Raw genomic sequence first — 20,229 nt, 5'->3', positions numbered from 1 at the left:
GAAAGAGGGAAAGCAAGATACTGAAAATTAGTACTATAATTCTGTAAGTAAAACCAAGGTTATTAATTACCAGGTTATCAATGAATAACTTTTGCCTTATAGTATACTGCCTTCAGAAAGGAAAGCTAAGCTGGGGGCATTCTGTGTTACAAATTTTGTTGTTTATTTCAATGAAAATTTCAGATATATACAAAAGTACGGAGAACATTAAAATGAATACCCATGTACACTTCATCACCTGTTCTCTAAGACTGGAGGAAGATGAAATATTTGAACATTAATTTTCAAGGAAATCTTGATACTTTTTAAAGTCACATTTTCAGTGATGAAATAGAGAAGGTACCTGCAGCCATCATCTTCATAGGGTTATGAAAAATCCAAAAGAATAAGGGATTTTTCATGAAAAGATCCTAAGATGTGTATGTCTGATTTAGAATACTCACTAAAAGTAAAACAGACCTTTGAATTCCTGTTATAGTTCCATCATCTAACCCAGATGAATTAACCAAATTTGACTCTTATAAAAAAAATTTATTAACTTAAAATAGAACTGCAAATACAGACAAAAGCAACTTTCTGAATATATTCAATATACAAGTATGTAAAAGAAAAAGATTTTGAATCTTCATGTTGTAGTTTTATTTTATTTTTTTACCTTTTAAAAAGTTTTTGGCACTACAAGGTTCTGTAAAGAATAGAAGTGACAAATTTAAAACACATGAAATCCTTTCCTAATTCTTAAGAACAATATATATATAAAGTCTGAAGCAACCAAAGTATGAATACAGCTAATAGAAAATAAAGAATGTAATTTTTAAATTCTCTCTTTATACAATTCATCAAGGTTAAACAAAACATAAAATTCCCTTAAAAATAGGGTAATAAAATAGATGAAATTTGTATCACTCAATTTAGTGATACTAGTAAAAACTATAGTTCATATTTATATACAAATAATACAGTGTTTAAAAACAGTCTTAGAATTTAAATAAGCTATCTAAACGTGTTAAAATTTTAAATCAGGACCTGATTTGTTTTGCTTTCCATTAAATGTCACTTTTTCTGCTGAATGTAACTGACATTGAGGTACGGATACCCTTGAGACAGCAGGATTGGCTGGTTGCTGTGCATCGGTAGACCAGCTGAAAGAAAATGGACTCGCATTACTCCGACACGTTTCCTCTTGGTGGGTGGGGACAACGCTCTCTACACCGACGGGTGGCACATCTGTCTGTTGGATACAACACAGACAGGAAACTGAAAGGCTTGTGCCTATGCATCTGACAACCCCTTAGAATTAACTTATAGGTAATTCTCGCTTTTCCTATTTATATAATAGCAGATGAAGCATGACAAAATATTTGGAGAGGAAATAATAAAGAAAAGGAAGAGGGAAAATATAGGTATATGCAAGGAGATGAGATAAAAAGAAATGAAGGGGAAGAATCAATGGGGAGAAACATACCACAGAAGAATTTCAGACTCTTCTTTGCTGGAAAGGCTTGTATAACTGGTAATAACAACTTCCCTCAGCCCTACTTATCTACTCAAGATAAGAACTCAGTCAATATTCTTCTGCCATCCTATAATACACAAGTGCCTCAGCAATATATGAATAATTTAGGAAGGCTTAAATGTATTAAGCTAAGGTTTACACCAGAAGCCTCCCTGTCAAAACAGGTATTTTTGAGGCAAGTGGATTACATGAAATGCTCCTAGTTCCTTCAAATTTTCAATTTATAATATTCATTACCCAGGTAAAGCCACCATGGGCACTATTACACCACCAGCAAATTATAAATTCCTAATGTCATTCAGGTTTTATTTTTACTTAACAAAGTTATGTCTCTATATGAAAAACTTTGAATAGATTCCTATAGCTACTAAACCATGTCTAACCTCTTTCATAATATGGTCTTAGTTTGCCCTCTCTAGTCTTTCATTCTACACAAATTTACCATATGCCCCCATCCCCTGGGTTTTGTTATTTTTCTCTTCGTTGTGACAGACAAAACTCAGTGATTTTGGACATATTACCCTCTTAGCTAAGAACAATCTTCCTTCCCTCTAATCTCAAGAGTTAAAGGAAAAAAAAAATGTATGTGTATATTTCTATATATTTTTGAAATTTGTATAAATGAAAGGCTATTTGATTCTCAGCACCACATAAAAATAAATAAATAAAGGTATTAAAAACATCAACTTTTAAAAAAAATTGTCAAAGATTAAATCAATTTCAAGACTTACTTCAAATGTCAAAATCTTGTGTGATGTAATCTCTGATCAACAAATCCCACTCTTTCCTAGGGCAATGTTAACTCATTACTCTAAACTACTTTTCTATTTTTATGTTTGCCTCTTCTAATAAAATGTGAATTAAGCATGGGGATTTGTTTTACTCCTGCTTGAGCAACAGGTACCTTGCAGACTCTAACATGATATGCTTTCTCATAAATGTTTATAGAATGCATAAATTTTCACTCCCAAATCCTAGCTTTCACTGAGGCCTGTTCCAGGAAAAAAACCACCCAAGCTTATTATTCTAATCTGTAAGCAATGGTACCTTGAGTATAGAAAGGTTTGTTGGGCTGAAATCTTGCATTTCCCTGATGCATGAAGTTTTGATGCAAACCGTAAGGCCACGAAGCTGGGACGAGGGGGAAATGGGGACGTGGTGCATGTTCCCAAGGAATTGGAGGATTTAGCCCACGAAATCCAGGCTCTGCATTTCAACAAGAAAAGAAAAACATGTTTTAAAACATTATTTCGTTCATTCAAACATTCCTCCATTCCACAAAGATTCAGTTGCCACTGACTATGAACTAAGCTAAATCCAGGTACCAAAAAGATTTTTAAAGAATCAATCATAATTATTTGCTCAAATATAAGACAGACATACAGAAGAAATATTCAATGATATATAATAATTGCTATACTAGATAGGCAAAAGGTGTTCTATATGTAACTTTTTATCCCAATGTTGAGGATGGAACCCAGGGCCTCTTGCATACTAGGCATGCTCTACCTCTGAGCTACATCCCCAGCCTGCAAAAAGTGTTCTGAAGAGGAGATTAACCCAGCCTTTAAAGGTTAAAGGAAGTTTTCTAAAAATGATCGACAATGCATAGTTTTAAAAGAACAAATCAGGCAAAAAGGAACAGTGGATGGTGTTTCAGAGAGAATGAATAGCATATAAAAAAAACTTGAAAGCAGGAAAGCATAGCAAATTTGAGAACTACAAAACAAACATGGAAATAGTCATAGAAGGAAGTTGTAAGAGGAAAAAGCTGGACAGGTAGATGAGGATAGAAATCTCAAAAAACCCTAATATTTCACACTAAGGAACTTACATTTTATCTTTAAGAAAATGCCAACTATCCCAGAATCAATTATATAGTGACCCTGGAAGAAAGTCCTATTAGAAGTTTGAAGCACTATAGTGTAATGGTTGAGAACCTGGGATCAGAATGGTTAGAACTTGGGACCAAACTGGTCTAAATTCAAATCACAGTTCTGAAAAGTACGAAGGTCCTATTTTGAACCTCAGATTGTTATGAAGGCTAAATGAAGTAACAAAAATACAGTGGTGGCACTTAGGTAAAAACTAAAAAAGTATGAGTCATTGTCATTCTATGGCTAACCACCCGCCAAAACCTATTTTTCTTTTCTTTTCTCTCTCTGTTTTTTCCCCTACCCTCAGTACTGGGGGTTGAACTCAGGGTAGCTACATCCCCTGACTTTTTTATTTTATTTATGAGACAGGGTCTCACTAAATTACTCAGGCTGGCCTCAAACTTGCAATCTTCCTGTCTCAGCCTCCCAAGTTGCTAGCATTACAGGTGTGAGCCACCATAGCCAATGCTCTATTTCCCTTTAAGCTGCATCTTTAGGTACTTTTTTTTCTTCTCAAAGTGCGTTACCCACTGAATCTTCTGGGTCATTTCTGGTAGATTTTCTTATTCAGGGTCAATGTGCTAGGTAACAAATGAAAGACACCGTCGTTATTCACTAAACTTCCTAGCAGGAACTCAAAAATTAGGAAGTGTGGAATGTGGAAGAGAATGGAACAGAAAAATAAACCCATATAGTTGCATTCTTAAAGTTTACTCTTCCTGGGAGATAACCAGAAAGACAAAGTCGCTGGTTCACTGTTAAGTTCATAAAGCCACATTACAACTAAGGGTTAACTGAAAGTCTCAGGTGTACATAATAAATGTGACTGGGTATATAATAAGTTATATTTGAGGAATAATATTTTAGCATAAAAAGATATATTCCAATATCACCTTGTCCAATTTTCACAGCCAAATGTTTTCATAAATATGATAATCTCACTAAAGTTATTTCAAAAAATAGGAAAAGTCACATAATCTACACTAATAAAACCATATTATCATTTTAATATATTTTCACCCAGTCCTTACATTTTAACAGTGGTAATTTCAGCTTTAATATTAATTATGAGTTGTGTACCAATACAAAAAATGTTTATTAAGTTTATTATATCATAATAATATATAACATGAACAATGTGTATACCATATGTCAGGCACTAAACTGGCTACCAGAGATAGAATGACAAACAAGAAACAAATCTTAGCCTCTAGAAGTTCACTCTAATGGGTTATGTAGACAAGTAAACAGGCAATTTTTAACACAATAAGACAAGTGTTATGATATGGATATTAAGGAAACAAGGGAGAGAAAGGGTACCTGATACAATTGGAGGACAAGATCAACAAGAGTTAAAGCCCTCCCCCTTTTTTCTGGTGTGTGGTACTGGAGACTGAACTCAGGGGTGCTCTACCATTGGGTTGCTTTTGTTTTGTTATTTAGTGGTTTTTTTTTTTTTTGTGTGTGTGTGTGTGTGTGGTACTGGGGATCAAATCGAGTGCCTCACTCATGTTAGGCAAGCACTCTACACTGACCCAAAACATAGTCCGGGTTACTATTTATTTATTTGTCTGGGTTTGGGGTTTTTTTTATTTTTATTTTTTTTTTTTCTTCTACTAAGGTGCTTAACCACTGAGCCACACCCTCAGACAGGGTCTTGCTAAGTTGTTTAGAGCCTCACTAAGTTGCTGGCTTTGAACTTGTGATCCTCCTGCCTTAGCCTCCTGAGCTGCTGGGATTACAAGCATATGCCACGATGTCTGGCTTTTTAAATTTTGAGACAGGGTTTCACTAAGTTTTCATGGCTGGCTTTGAGCTTACAATCCTGCTTCAGTTTCCCAAGTTGCTGGGAATACAGGTATGTACCACCATGCCTGGTTAGAGTTAAAGCCTTCTTAAAGAAAATGCTGTAAATTTAAAAATGGAGGTTAAGTGAGTTACCCAGGTTTGGGGCAAGATGGAAGAAGGTGTGAGAGTGGAAGCAGAGGACATTCCAGGCAGAGGGAACCACTTCAAACAACAGCCAGGGGTGAGACAGTATGGCTGATACATTTGTTAGATGTTTTGTTAATTAGTTCTGTTAATTAATTATAACTGAAAAAGAGGTCAACTATTGGCAGGTGGGGGGAAGAACCTGAAATTATAAAAACTGAACTAATATATCAAAGAGCAAAACACTGGGCATGTCTTCATGGACACACTACTCAGTAACTATCCTGGTACATGTCATAGCATACACACAATAAACATATAACGTAAGCAAAAGCCATATTAGAAGGACCATGTATACCATATATCCTTTGATCTTAAAAATCTAATTAAGTTGGGCTCGGTGGCACACTCCTATAATCCCAGAAGCTCAGGAGACTGAGGCAGGAGAATCACGAGTTCAAGCCAGTCTCAGCAACAGCAAGGCGCTAAGCAACTCAGTGAGACCCCATCTCTAAATAAAATACAAAATAGGGCTGGAGATGTGGCTCAATGGTTAAAGCCCCTTAGTTCAATCCCCAGTACCCCCAATTAAAAAAAAAAGAAGAAGAAAAAGAAGAAATCTAATTAAGTCCCCAAATTCTGGCATTTCTGCTCCACGAAATATATAATTTGCTTTGTTCCAAACAAGCTAAGATACCTTCTACATCAGTTTTTTAAGAAATAGCATAATTTGGATAAAAATTATTCATAAAGTTCCTTTGAAAAATGATAAAGGGAAAAAAATCAAGTTTTTGTCCGCATTTCTCATGTGAATTATGTTTTAAGGTGATCACATAGTTAATAAAGAAAAATTCTTCTTTATAGAAGAATCATCAAGAGTAAATACAAAAATCATCATTTTATAACTCCCAGTGAATTAATGGATAGTGGTAACAATTATAAATGGCAAGACCATTAAGTAAAAATTAATGAGGAAGCCAGGTGCAGTGGCATACGCCTATAATCCCAGCAACCTGGGAGGGTAAGGCAGGAAGACTGTCAGTTCAAGGCCAGTGTGGGCAACTTGGCAAGACCCTGTCTCAAAATAAAAAGAGCTGGGGATATAGCTCAGTGGTAGAGTATCTCTGAGTTCAATACACAGTACCATAGAGAGAGAGAAAGGCGGGGGAGAGAAAAGAGCTTTACAATGGATAAAACAAGCTGACATCACCTAACTCACAGATCAATCTTAAGTCACTAAAATAGGAATAAAATAGGAACAATCAGACAGTTTCTTCTAAAGTAAGGGATCAGAAAATATATGGACAATCAAAAAGTATTCTTGCCAACAAAAAGAACCCTGATCTAGCTGGGCATGATAGTGCATATTTATAATCTCAGTGACTCAGGAGGCTGATGCAAGAGGATCACCAAGTTCAAATTCAGCCTGGGCAACTTAGCAAGACCCAGTCTCAAAATTTTAAAGAAGGGCAGTGGGGAGTCTAGGGGTGTACTTCAGTGGTAGAACGCTTGCTTAGTACATGTGAAACCCTGGGTTCAATCCCCATTACTGCAAGAAAAGAAAAAAGAATCTGGATCTAATAGAACCACTAAATCTTAACTACCACTTTACAGGAATAGACATAAGATAATATTGGATACAATAATGGTCTTCTTTTTTTAAACTGACATTTTTTTAAATATTTATTTTTTAGTTACAGGTGGACACAGTATCTTTATTTCAGTTTTATATGGTGCTGAGGATTAAACCCAGGACCTCACGTGTGCTAGGCAAGCACTCTACCACTGAGCTACAACCTCAGCCCCAATAATGGTCATGATTTCTTAGAAACACAAACTAAAGTGTAAAAGCAAATTTGATCCAATGTCTGGAATCTGATTAAAAACTCAAACCAGTAAATTTTTTAAATGGTGGTAAAGGGTCAGATTTTAAAAATAGCAAAATTACTGATAAATGTTAAGTTCAGTAATGAAGGGGTTCATTAAAATTTATACCCTCCCTTTTTTAAGTTTCAAATTTGCCATATTTGTTTCCAAAATAAAGATAATTACTACAAAAAAGCTAGATATACAACTAGCAGAGCTGAGATTGTGGCTCAGTGGTAAAGCACTTACTTACCTAGCATGTGTGAGGCACTGGGTTTGTTCCTCAGCACCACATGAAAATAAATATATTAAAAAATGTTATTGTGTCCATCTACAACTAAAAATATTTACAAAAAAACTAGCAAATATGGCAAATATCAGCTATTTTTAAATAGGCAAGAATAAATAATACTTTCATAATTTATCAAAATAGTAGTAGTTATAACTAGGAATTGAGATTATATGTGATTTTCTTATTTTTCAAATGTTCTATATAATTTATATTGCTGAAATAACAGAAAAAATTATTTCTTAATGCTACTAATTACTACTAGAATATTTTGCTCTTTCAAGAATTGTTCCTTAATCAGAGACACAGTAGAGTCTATGGAACATATCACAGATTTTGAAGGAAAGAAAAATAGTTTAGATCTTTACCTTTCAATTTCATCAGCTATAAAGTGAATGCCAATAACACCTACACCAAGCAAGAGGCAGTGAAAATTAGTTTTAAAAAGTAACAGCTAAGGGCTGGGGATACAGCTCAGCTGGTAAAGTGCTCCCCTCACGTGCACAAAGCCCTGGGTTAAATCTCCAGTACCAAAAAAAGAAAAAAAAGTAACAGCTAACATTTATGTGTAGTACCTCATTTAATATTTGTAACATCCTTATATTTTAGATGCTATTAATATTCCTATTTTACAGATGACACTAATGAGCACAGAGATTACCAAAGACATCATAATAAATGGCAGAGCCAGCATTCAAATCCAGGCACTCTGAATACAGAGCTCACTCTATGTACTTTAATCCTATACCACATCTCCATAAACAGTGTTTGCCTTCCTTTCTTCACATTGTATTTCCCAAGTTCAACCAATGATACCAACCACCAAATCTTTCTATAGACAGACACAAAAGAAGAAAAGGAAGAGTTACCGGAATTCCCCACTGCACCATTGTTCACCAGGGAATTTGGAGCCACAGTACGAGGCCAGTGTCCATCATGAGAGGAGCTAGGGATTGCCACAGGTCTGGCAGCAGGCTGTGCAAAGATGATGCTGGGATCATTCAGGCCCATATTGCTGGGGGCACTGCCTGGTGCAGAGTGGATCACTGGGCCATGGATGGGCCAGGATGGGGCAGGGATCTGGAGGGGGTGCATTGGCAACAATCCCATGTTGTGCATGGGAGAATACTGAGCTGGTGGTGACTGGGGAAAGTTATACATGGGCATTTGGACCTGATGAGGGGGCTGAGCTCCCTGCTGAGGTGGGCCAAGCTTAGGCTGGGATCCTGGCTGGGATGGAGATTGGGTAATTGCAGCTGACTGGGAAGAGTTCTGTGGGAATGGCTGGGGCTGAGGAGAATAAGATGGTGAATCAGACTGCAGAGAAAAGAAAGACATATTTTAAAATTAATTTATAAACATCTTAATAAATGTAGATATTATAAAAATATAAAATTATGGAGTTATTTCATTAGAACATTATACACAGAACTATATAATGTATATAATTAACGAAAAATAATAAAACCTCATTTTACATGAATGTAAGATTTTTCCCAAGGTACTCAAACCCTGTCTCATGGACTTTCCTATTATCCAAGGACCCTAGATATCATTACCATCACAAAGAACATGTATTTCCCATTGTGAACTTGAAATTTACATAAAAATAACTCATAGTTACTCTCATTCAATCCATCAACAAGCAGTGAATGTCAGTTATGTACTGGGCATTATTATAAGTATTAAAAATAAAACACTGACATATATACAAAAAATATACATATATTCCTCATGGAATTTAAAATTTATGGGGGAAAATACAGGGAGCATATGAAGATTACATAAGCAATCACAATAAAGCACAATGATTACTATAATAAAGAATGTATAGTGTATAATGAAATTCCAATTAGGAACACCCAAACCCATATTAGGGGGAGCAGGAGGAAAGAAAAGTTCAACAAATGTGGATGTCAATTAAAGCTTCCCAAAGGAAGGGATCTTTAAGCTGAGATTCAAGGGTAAAACGAAAACAGTTTTATAAAAGAATGCAGAGGTGAGGGGCAGGGAAGAATGTTTCAGGTAAAGGGAACAATATGATTAAAGGTCTACAGGCATGAAAACGCATGAAATTTTTTTTAAAAAGGCATCTGAAAGAAGTTTAATGTTATTGGAGTACAGGGCAGGGGAACAGCTTATCTGAGGCTGAAGAACTAAACAGGCAAAATAATGAAGGATTCTAAATTTCATTATATACTGAAGACATTGGGAAACTACTAAAGGGTCTTAAAAAGGTCAAGAATGATCAATCTAATCTGCATTTCAGGAAAAAACATCTGGTTTAATAAAAATGAAACAGGGAATCTTAAAAAAAAAAAAAAAGCTGATGAGATTTCTTAGGAGGCTGCTATAAAACAGCATTTCTAAGAAGATGACAGCCTAGGCTAAGGGATCCATGAGGACAGAAGGAAGCAAATGGCTATGAGTTATTTTTCAAAGGCAGAAAAAATAGGACTTAAAGGACTAATTGAATATAGAGGTGTGGGAGAACGAAAAGCTTTGGAAACCAGACAGTGATAAAGACAATGAGATGACAAACACAAGAAAAGGGACAAACCTATGGGTGGGGGCAGACAAAGAGGAAATATAAACTATAATCTAGACATGTTGAAATTGAGGTGCTTTGTTAGACATCAGAATAGTGAGGTCCATTAGACAGACTCTTATGAGAAGCTTAAGTAAAGCTTGAGGGCAAGAGGTAGAGAAAGAAAATGAGGGACAGTACAGAAGAGTGGTTGTCTCTTTAGGTTGGAGACAGGTTGAGAATTCAAGTTTTGATTTCAATTGTATATTGACCTCAGGCAAGAAACATAAATTTTAGCTTCTTCACTTATAAATAACAAAAGATACCTCATATGTTTATAATGGTTTTAAAAATATATGTAGAGACTATGAGTACCAAATTCTGGATAATAGGTTTTTTTTCTTGTTTTTGTTTTTTGGAGAAGGAGTCTTGCTATGTTGCCTAGGCTGGTCCCAAACTCCTCATCTCAAGTGATTCTCCCACCTCAGCTTACCAAGAGCTGGTACTACAGGCATTCACAGGCCATCATGCCCAGTTGTAGATACATTTCTGTAGCAAGGCAAGGATGGTAGGAAAGTTTTATAATAGGAATAGGATTCAAGAGGGATTTCGGGTATTTTTTAATAAAGCCAACAATATTTGAAACTGTTAAAAAGTCTGGTGGTGATGCATATAAGTAGGTTTATTATTTTCATATGTTTTTAACATATTTGATATATTTTGTAACAGGAATAAAGAATTTATGTATAGAACATAGGACACAACAATATGTTTACTAAATATCTGGGATGGAGGTGGGAAACTTCATAAATTCTTTCCAAGATTCCACTACTCCTTTTCAAATACTCTTCAGAGTTTTTCTAAAACACGGATCATATCATGTCTAGCATGTTTAACAGTAACAACTTTGAAGCTATAAAGATTTGGATTTAAATTATAATCTCCCTTATATTCAGTTTCCCAATTATAATGTCCCTTATATTCAGCTTCCCAATTGATAAAATTTGATCAAACTATATGTACCACATCTCATGGCCATTCAAAAGATTAAATTTGATAAGTATAAAGCACTGAAACATAGTTATCAAGTTTGGGCTAAGCACTCTATTGATATAGAATAATTAAGAAGTGCAAGATGATTTGGACAAGGGTTAAGAGTAACTCAGCAGGGGCTGGGGTTGTGGCTTAGTGGTGGAGCATTTGCCTAGCACATGCTGGGTGCTGGATTCAATCCTCAGCACCACATAAAAGTAAAATAAGTTTAAAATTTTAAAAAAAATTTAAAAAGACAAGTAATTCAGCAAAGTTATAAAACTTGTGGGTCTGAATTTTAATTTGACACTTTGATCTTTTTTAAGATGTATGTCACTAGCTATTCACATATCAAGTGATATGAAAATGCAAAAGTATCATGTAAACAAAATGCCATGTACATATTGCCCTAATAGCACTGAACTCCTGACACACATGGATTGTTTAAAATAGGATGTCTATGTATACCAACAACTGAGAATAGAGGGAAAACCCAATTAATGTCTTAACAAATTACAAGTTGTTACTAAGATCATAATCTTGGATTTAAAAGAAAGAGTACAATAGAATTACTGAATAATTTCTATTGAATCAATCAATTTATATCATTCAATCCCTCTTTTGATAAAACCAACACATTACACTGGTATAAATTTATCTTTTTTTAACATACTACATAAAAACATGTTCCTTCTATGTTCCTTCTAAAAATTTTGTCATTAGTAGTCTCTAAATTGAGAAAATAAAACTAAATTTATATTAGCAAATGAAAGTGCATGTTTGTACAGGTAGGCTCCGCAGCTCAAGTAAAGAAGAATGAAAAGTGAAAAGCTATACATTTGATGTTTATGTATACTGTGATTAATGGTACTGATACATTCCCACTAGGCAAGGTGTGAGGCCTTAAAGTTATTACCTTATTTTAATCCATTGTCTGATAGATGTTATTTTACAAGTGAAGAAGCAAACTCACATATGTAGCTTGCCTACTGACAGAAACCCAGATATACATTACTCCAAAAGTAATGCTCATTCCATCTTATGGGCCTAAAAAGGACACCTCTACAAAGTACCATGTCATCTCAAAAAGATTATACCTGCCAATCTGAGAGAGCAACCTCCATCACCCACAGAGATAATGCTATCTACTTGTCAAGACTTTTGCAGGCCGAATACTTACACATTCTGAAGACTGTCTAGTCCTTATGGACTGATCACCCTGTTGCTGAGCCGAACCGGCCACCTGTTGGGCATTTACAAGGTTTCGGACCAGCTGGGCTGCTAAGAGAAGACATCACAAAAATATACAAATAAAAAAACAAAGAAAGTAGCAGAAAAACAGCAATCAATAAACTCACTTATATAAAAGAATCTTAAAATCTCTATGATTCATGTTATAAACTTGGAACACTTGGACTTTTACACTATGCCTACATTAGTGAAAGACTTAACTAATTTTAAAAGATATTTTTCAAATCAGCAGATCAATTTTTTCCTTCTGAGTTTTGCTTTTTTGTTGTTTGTTTGTTTGTTTGTTTTTGTAATGCTGGGATCAATCCTAGAAATTCATGCATGCTAGCTATAGATATCCAGCCCCAGATCAATTTTAAATATATACCTAGGATAGAGATATAGCTGAAGAGTAGGGTGCATGCTTAGCATGCATAAAACCCTCAGGGTTGGATCATCAACATCAAATAAACAACAACAACAAGAAAAATGTATACCAGTTTTGAAAATAAGAACAAATTATGCTTATTGATTCTCTGAAGACAACATATTTCTCTAAAAAAAATACTTTCTAGAGTAGAAATCTAAATAACTGGAAATCACAACTTCTAAAAGAATCAGGAAGGCTGAGGGTATAGCTCAGTAGTGGAGAGTTCTCATATTATGCAGAAGACCCTGGGTTCAATCCTCAGTGTTGCAAAAAAAAAAAAAAGTTTAGTAAACAAAATAAAATAGTGTTACAATTTAGATCCAAAATGTTCCCAGAATTTCATACACTGAAGGGCTTGGTACCTAATGCAGCAAGATTCAGAAGTGGAATTTGGAGGAAGTGATTGAATCATGAGCGTTCTATCCTCATTTCTGGATTAATTCATTGATAATGATAGATTATTGGGAGGTGGTAGAAACTGCCTACAGTTTTCATGGTTGGAGGGGGTTGGTCACTGGGGATGTTCCCTTGGAGACTAACTATATGTTGTACTTTGTCCTGGGCCTCTTCTCTCTCTGCTTCCTGGTTGCCTTAAGCTGAGCAGCTTTTCTCCACCACCCTTCTGCCAAGATGTTCTACCTCATCTCTGGTCCAAAGCAATGGAACCAGCTGACCGTGGAATGAAATCTGAGCCAAAATAAATCTGTCCTTTAAGTTGTTTTTCTCAGGTGTTTGTCACAGGAACAAAAAGCTGACTAAAACAAATAGTTTTTTTTTTTTCCCTGTAAATAAACTCATTTGGTAGGAATTTTTAAGATTCCTTGTGAAATACAACACGAATAGGTCTCCCTAACTCCTATAATTTCCTCTATATGTGTTCAGGGGGAAAAAAAAAAAAAAAAAAAAAAAAACACTTGTAGGACATACAAAACCTTAACAAACCAATAACTTGTAATGAGACGGAAGCAGTAATAAAACACCTTCCAACAAATAAAAGCCCAGGATTAGAAGGATTCTTTGAATACTACCAAACCTTTAAAGAACTAATGCCAGCAGTTTTGAGATTATTCCATGAAACAGAAAGGGATGGAACACTTTCAAATTCATTTTATGAAGCTAGTATCATATTCACACCAAAATCAGATAAGGACACATCAAAGAAAGAAAACAACAGACCAATATCCCTGGCAAACTTAGATGCAAAAATACTTCAAAAAATATTAACAAATTGTGTTCAACAACAAATTAAGAAGATCATTCATCATCACCAATTGTTTATTCCAGAGAAGCAAGAATGGTTTAACACAAATTCCATAAAGGCAACTCATCTCGTAAATAGAATTAAGGACAAAACTCACTTGGTCATCAAACAGATACAGTGATGAACTTTGACAAAACTCAACACCCTTTAAGATGCAAACCCTGAAGAAAATAGAGCTAGAAGGAACCTATCTCAACATCATGAAGGTGGTATATGAAAAACTCAAAGCCAACCTCACAGTAAATGGGGAAAAACTGAAAGCATTTCCTTTAAAATCCGAAACAATAAAAGTATGTCCACTCTTACCACTCCTATTTAATACAGTGCTAGAAAATCTAGCCAAAGCAATTAGAGAAGAAAAGAAAAGGAATAAAATTAGGAAAGGAAAAAGTTAAATTATCACTGTTTCCAGATGATATACTTAGAAGATCTAAAAACTCCACTAAAAAAACTGCTAGGGCCAATAAATTTGGCAAAGTAGCAGATTACAAAATCCACATACAAAAATCAATAGCTTTTCTACATACCAACAATGAATCTGTTGAGAAAAAAAAAAAATCAGAAAACAACTCTTTCACAATAGCCTCAAAAAGAAAAAAAAGAGAAAGAAAACCTAGGAAATCTAACCAAGGACATGAAAGACCTCTACAATGAAAACTATAGAACACTGAAGATATTGAAGATCTCAGAAGAAAGACCTCCCATTTTCATGGATATACAGAATTAATAGTCAAAATGGCCATACTATCAAAAGCAATACATAGATTCAATGCACTCTATATCAAAATCCCAATGACATTCTTCAAAAAACTAGAAAAAAACAGTCCTAATATTCATTTGGAAGAATGAAAGACCCAGAATAGCCACAGCAATTCTAAGCTAAAAAAGCCATGCTGGAAGCATCACAATACCTGACTTCAAATTACACTGCAGAGCTGTAATGACAAAAAACTACATGGTAGTGGCATAACAACAAACACAGAGATCAATGAATGTTACAAATAGAAGACACAAAGATAAACCCACACATTTACAATCATCTGATCCTTGACAAAGGTGCCAAAAATATACACTGGAGAAAAGACAGCCTTTTTAACAAATGGTGCTAGGAAACTGATCAACCATAAACAACAGAATGAAACTAGACTCTTATCTCTTGCCCTACAAAAATCAACTCAAAATGGATCAAAGACCTAGGAATTAGACCAGAAACTATGCAATTCGCAGAAGACAACATAGGGTCAACACTTCAACATAGGCACAGGCAATGACCTTCTCAATTGTTCCCCTAAAGCTCAGGAAATAATGCCCAGAGTTAATAAATGGGATGGCATCAAATTAAAAAGCTCTGCACAGCAAAGGAAACACTTAGGAATATGAAGGAAGATCCTGCAGAATGGGAGAAAACTCTTTGCTGGCTACTCTTCAAACAGAGGATTAGTATCCATAATACGTAAAGAACTCGGCGGGCATGGTGGCACATGCCTGTAATCCCAGCAGCTTGGGAGGTTGAGACAGGAGGATCATGAGTTCAAAGCCAGCCTCAGCAAAAGCAAGGTGCTAAGCAACTCAATAAGACCGTGTCTCTAAATAAAATACAAAAAAGGGCTAAGGGTGTGGCTCGGTGGTCGAGTGATCTTGAGTTCAGTCCCAAGTACCCTCCCTCCAAAAAACAAAGACTCAAAAAATTTTATACCAAAAAAAAAAAAAAACTCAATTAATAAATGGGCAAGTGAACTAAACAGATACTTCTCAAAAGAAGAGATACAAATGACCAACAAATATATGAAAAAATGTTCAACATCATTAGCAACTGAAATTTTATTTCATGCCAGTCAGAATGGCAGTCATCAAGAACACAATTAATAATGAATCCTGGAAAGGATGTAAAGTAAAAGGAATGCTTTTATACTGTTGATGGAATTGTAAATTAGTACAACCACTATGGAAATCAGTATGGAGGTTCCTCAAAAGACTAGGCATGGAACCACTATATGTCCCAGCTATACCACTCCTTGGTATTTATCCTAAAAAATTAAAGTCACCATACTATAATGATACATGCATACCCATGTTCAAGGCAGTACAATTCACAATGGTCAAACTATGGAACCAGCCTAGGTGTCCATCAATGGATGAATGGATAAAGAAAATGTGGTATATATACACGATGGAGTTTTATTTGGCCATAAAAAAATGAAAATGATGTAATTTGCAAGAAATGAATGAAACTAGAGACCATTATGTTAAGTGAAATAAGTCAAACTCAGAAAGTCAAGGATTGAAGGTTTCTTTCCCATGTGGAAGCTAGAGAAGAAAAAAGAAAATGTGGGGAATATGGATCTCATGAAAATAGAAGGGAGGGACTGGGGATGTGGCTCAAGCGGTAGCGCGCTCGCCTGGCATGTGTGTGGCCCGGGTTCTATCCTCAGCACCACATACAAACAAAGATGTTGTGTCCGCTGAAAACTAAAAAATAAATATTAATAAAAATTTAAAAAAATAAAAAAAATAAGGGAAATCAGTAGAGAAAAGGAGTAGGTGGAAGGAAGAATAGAGGGAGGGGAAAAGTCCTGGGGAGTAATATTAGCCAAATTATATTGGTACATTGTGTCCCAAGGTAAATTCCATCATTACATGCACCAACAAAAAAAAAAGAGAGGGGGGAACCTCTGTAAAGAATACTAAGTTACAACTTGAAGAGACCCTGTCTCAAAATAAAAGAAGGGCTGAGGATGTGGCTCAGTAGATAAGCATCCCAGGGTTCAATCCCTGGTATCCTCACCCCCACCTCCCCAAAAAAGCTAAATTGACAATAGAGAAGAGCCTGACTCAATTCCAAAGAATATTTACAGGGAGTAAATTTAATGTAACAACCTGTGAAGACCTTGATAATAACCATATATAAGTACTATTCAAAGTAAAAATTTCATTGTTTAAATGTTAACATTGTGTGTGTGTGTGTGTATGTGTGTGTACACCGGGGATTGAACCCAGTGATACTTAACCACTGAGCCATATCCCCAGCCCCTTTTTATTTTGAAATAGGGTCTCAATAAGTTGTTCAGCCTGGTTTGGAACTTTCAATCCTCCTGCCTCAGCCTCCCAAGCTGCTGGGATTATAAGCATGCACCACTGCCCCCAGCATATTTTTACTCTTCTAAGAAATTATGAGGTCCAAAATCATACAATTAGATTTAAAATAAATAACAAATAGGCTCCTGTGCATGACATCAGCATACATGACTTTATTTCCACCACAAACTATTTTTTGCCTTTTCTATTTACCTGCCACACTGCTATTCCTCTGACGGGCCATCTTGACCTCTGGGCACTCCCTTCGTACATGTCCTGCATCTCCACATATAAAACATCTGAGGTCTCTGGGGTCTCTAAAGTCTCGAGTGTCGTGGAGGTCTCGGGGGTCAAGAAGGTCTCGAGAGTCTTTCTCTTCTTCATTCCCTTCCTTTTCTTCTTCGCTGTCTTTCTTCTTTAGTCTAAACAGTAAACTGCTGATACCAATAATGTGGGGCTAGGGACTTGTATACTGACCAAGTCACAGAATAAACTATACACAATTACAAAGGAACTAAAAGACCACTGCTTCATGCATTTTTGAAGACAAGGGAACTCACATTTATAACACACCTACTCATACAGTAGAAATTAGGTATTCTTGTTAGTTTTGTAAAATAATATACTTAAAATTTTTAATGTTAAAATTTTAAATTTCCAAGAATTCATAGAGATTTATATTATCTCTACTCTAAAGAAGAACCTGAAGCTTAGAGAAAATAAGTATCTTGCATAAATTTAACAGTCAACAAACAACAAAAATGAGTTTATTCCATAATTTTCCAATTTTTGTGTTAAGCCAAATTTGATGATGAAAGAAAAGATTTTCCTCATCTACTAAATACAGCATGTAGAACCTGGGGCATATGAAACAGATATATTTGGAGAAGTGCATAGTCCTCAGGTTACAAAATATATAGACATACCTAACTGCATATATCTCAAGGATTCGGTTAATCTTATTTTAATTATTGGTTTGCACAACTGTGAGGTCTTCAAATCAGAACCCCATGCATTAGTCATTTTTTAATCTTAACTCCTAGCACAATTCTCAGCACACAGTAGGTGTCAATAAATGCTTCTTCAATTAAAGAAAAAGCCTGAATGAATTAATGAACAAACAAATGTTTAAGACACCATTACACCACAAATATATATCACTCTTACAAAATTCCACTGAAATGAACATTCATCTAGGGTCCAATTTAAGGCCCTGAACTGTCTCACTTAAAACAATTCTGAACACAATTACAGTTATAAATTGGCCTCACATTTATTTACCCGGTAATGTTGATATATAAACATTTGCCAACCTTTTCCTTTTAGGGCAGTCTTTCATGTAGTGGCCTATTTTTCCACATACACGGCAACATCGATCATTAGGAGCCAGTTCTCCATCTGTTAATACTCTGGAATCAAAGAAGTACTCCTAGGGAGGAAAATACAATTTTACTTGGAAAAAAAAACACTACAAAACTTCCAGCTTCAAATGGAAAGGAAAGCAAGATGCAAATGTGGTTCTTAAAAAAAGTAAATAAAGATCAACAAATATTAAGATATAATATTAAATATTAAATTATAATACTAAACATTATATTGTGACATAATAAGATTTAGAATCATCACTGACATCAGGGTTGCTAATAATACTAAACACTTTACATTCAAATTATACTATACAGATATGCTACAGATGAATGAGAATATCTCAATACAGTAGATAGTATTTTCATGCTTATTTTATAGCTGAAGAATCTAAAGCTCCGAGAGTTAAAAGTCATTTTTCTACACTAAAAAACTGGTTAGGTCTCAGATAAAAGGATTTAGAGCTGTGTACTCTGACTACAAAAGTTCATTCTTCCTGCTACAACACGCTACTTCTAGAAGGAAATTATTCTCTGTACATATTCTCTTATATAAATAAGGCAATTCTCTAGTTTATTTCAAATATAATTGGATTTGTAAACAACTATTAAAAGAACACATAATATCTATTATATAAAGTAAACCCTAAAACAGAAAGTAGGGAACTAAGAAGTAAATAATTTTCCTTTTTTTTTTTTTTTTGGCAGGAGGTTACTAGGTATTGAACCCAGGGGTGCATTACTACTGAACTATATCCCCAGTCCTTTTTTATCCTTCTTATTTTTTTACTGTGAGAAAAGGTTTCACTGAGTTGCTGAGGCTGGCCTCAAACTTGCGATCCATCTCCCTCAGCTTTCTAAGTCGCTGGAATTATAGGCATGTGTCACCATGCCCAGCTAATTTTCCCAAGTCTTAGAACCAGGTTCATTTTTGCTTTACCTCAGCACCTTGCTTATTATCCTTCTCAGTGCTCAGTTTTGTACTATCACAAATTCTAGCTGGTCCTAACAATATTCAAACTTCTGGAAGGCAAGAAAACATGTCCATTTAGCAGTCAACAAATCTATCTGCAGTCAGGGAAAAAGTGATACATCTAATAGAATGACTATGTTTTTTGTAAATAATAGTATAACAGTGGTGAAGGTATTGAAAACTAGAACCCACACATATTTTCTGGTGGGATGTAAAATAGTATAGTCACTTAGAAAACACTTCAGCAGTTCTTCAAATACTTAAAATGTATCTAAATGATGCAGCAATTCAAGTGGTAGTTATATATAGGAAATGAAAACAAATTAACACAACTTGATGCACAAATATTCACAATAGCATTACTCTTTATTTTAAAATATTTTTTAGTTGTAGATGGACACAATATCTTTATTTATTTATCTTTTTGTGGTGCTGAGGATCGACCCAGGACCTCGCACATGTTAAGCAAGTACTCTATCACTGAACCACAACCCCAGCCCTAGAATTACTCTTAATAGCCAAAAAGTAGAAGTGATTCAAAGGTCCAAAAATTGCTGATAGGTAAATAAAATATGATATAGCTATACAATGAAATAGTATTCAGCCATAAAAAGGAAAATGAAATCCTGATATACACTATGATATGGATGAACCTTGAAATTATTATGAAATAATTTTTATTGAAGCAAATATGCCAATAGTAAAAATTAATTATAATCTTTGTAATATAAGTTTACTAATAAAAAGAATGAAATTTCTTTTGGGGGGAGACAACAGTTCATTCACTTAACTGGGGTTCAATGTTAGTGTTCCCTATCATTAAAATGAATGGCAAATGTTCATCTGTAAATGTAGAT

At 35.0% G+C, this 20,229-nt stretch overlaps 1 protein-coding gene across 8 annotated transcripts in view; it reads right to left on the bottom strand.

Annotated features, from left to right (window-relative positions):
- Positions 1-660: 660 nt before the first annotated feature.
- The window catches only part of Tut4 (terminal uridylyl transferase 4), a 119,916-nt gene continuing 100,347 nt past the window's right edge, over positions 661-20,229 (bottom strand). For 3 of the 8 annotated variants that reach the window (XM_076841303.2, XM_076841302.2, XM_076841310.2), the window contains 6 exons: positions 18,349-18,464; positions 17,249-17,472; positions 12,220-12,320; positions 8,350-8,797; positions 2,564-2,722; positions 661-1,142 (listed from right to left, as the gene is read on the bottom strand). In XM_076841303.2, the coding sequence (XP_076697418.2) occupies positions 1,054-1,142; positions 2,564-2,722; positions 8,350-8,797; positions 12,220-12,320; positions 17,249-17,472; positions 18,349-18,464 (1,137 nt within the window). In that variant the 3' untranslated portion in view covers positions 661-1,053. Of the gene's footprint in view, positions 1,232-2,563; positions 2,723-8,349; positions 8,798-12,219; positions 12,321-17,248; positions 17,473-18,348; positions 18,465-20,229 lie in introns of all 8 variants that reach the window. The other 5 variants (XM_076841305.2, XM_076841306.2, XM_076860355.1 and 2 more) reach the window with 5 other exon arrangements.

This window comes from Callospermophilus lateralis, chromosome 7 (genome assembly GCF_048772815.1).
Source record: "Callospermophilus lateralis isolate mCalLat2 chromosome 7, mCalLat2.hap1, whole genome shotgun sequence".
In the NCBI taxonomy this organism is placed as follows: Eukaryota; Metazoa; Chordata; class Mammalia; order Rodentia; family Sciuridae; genus Callospermophilus; species Callospermophilus lateralis.
This window is presented reverse-complemented; position numbering and strand designations above follow the sequence as displayed.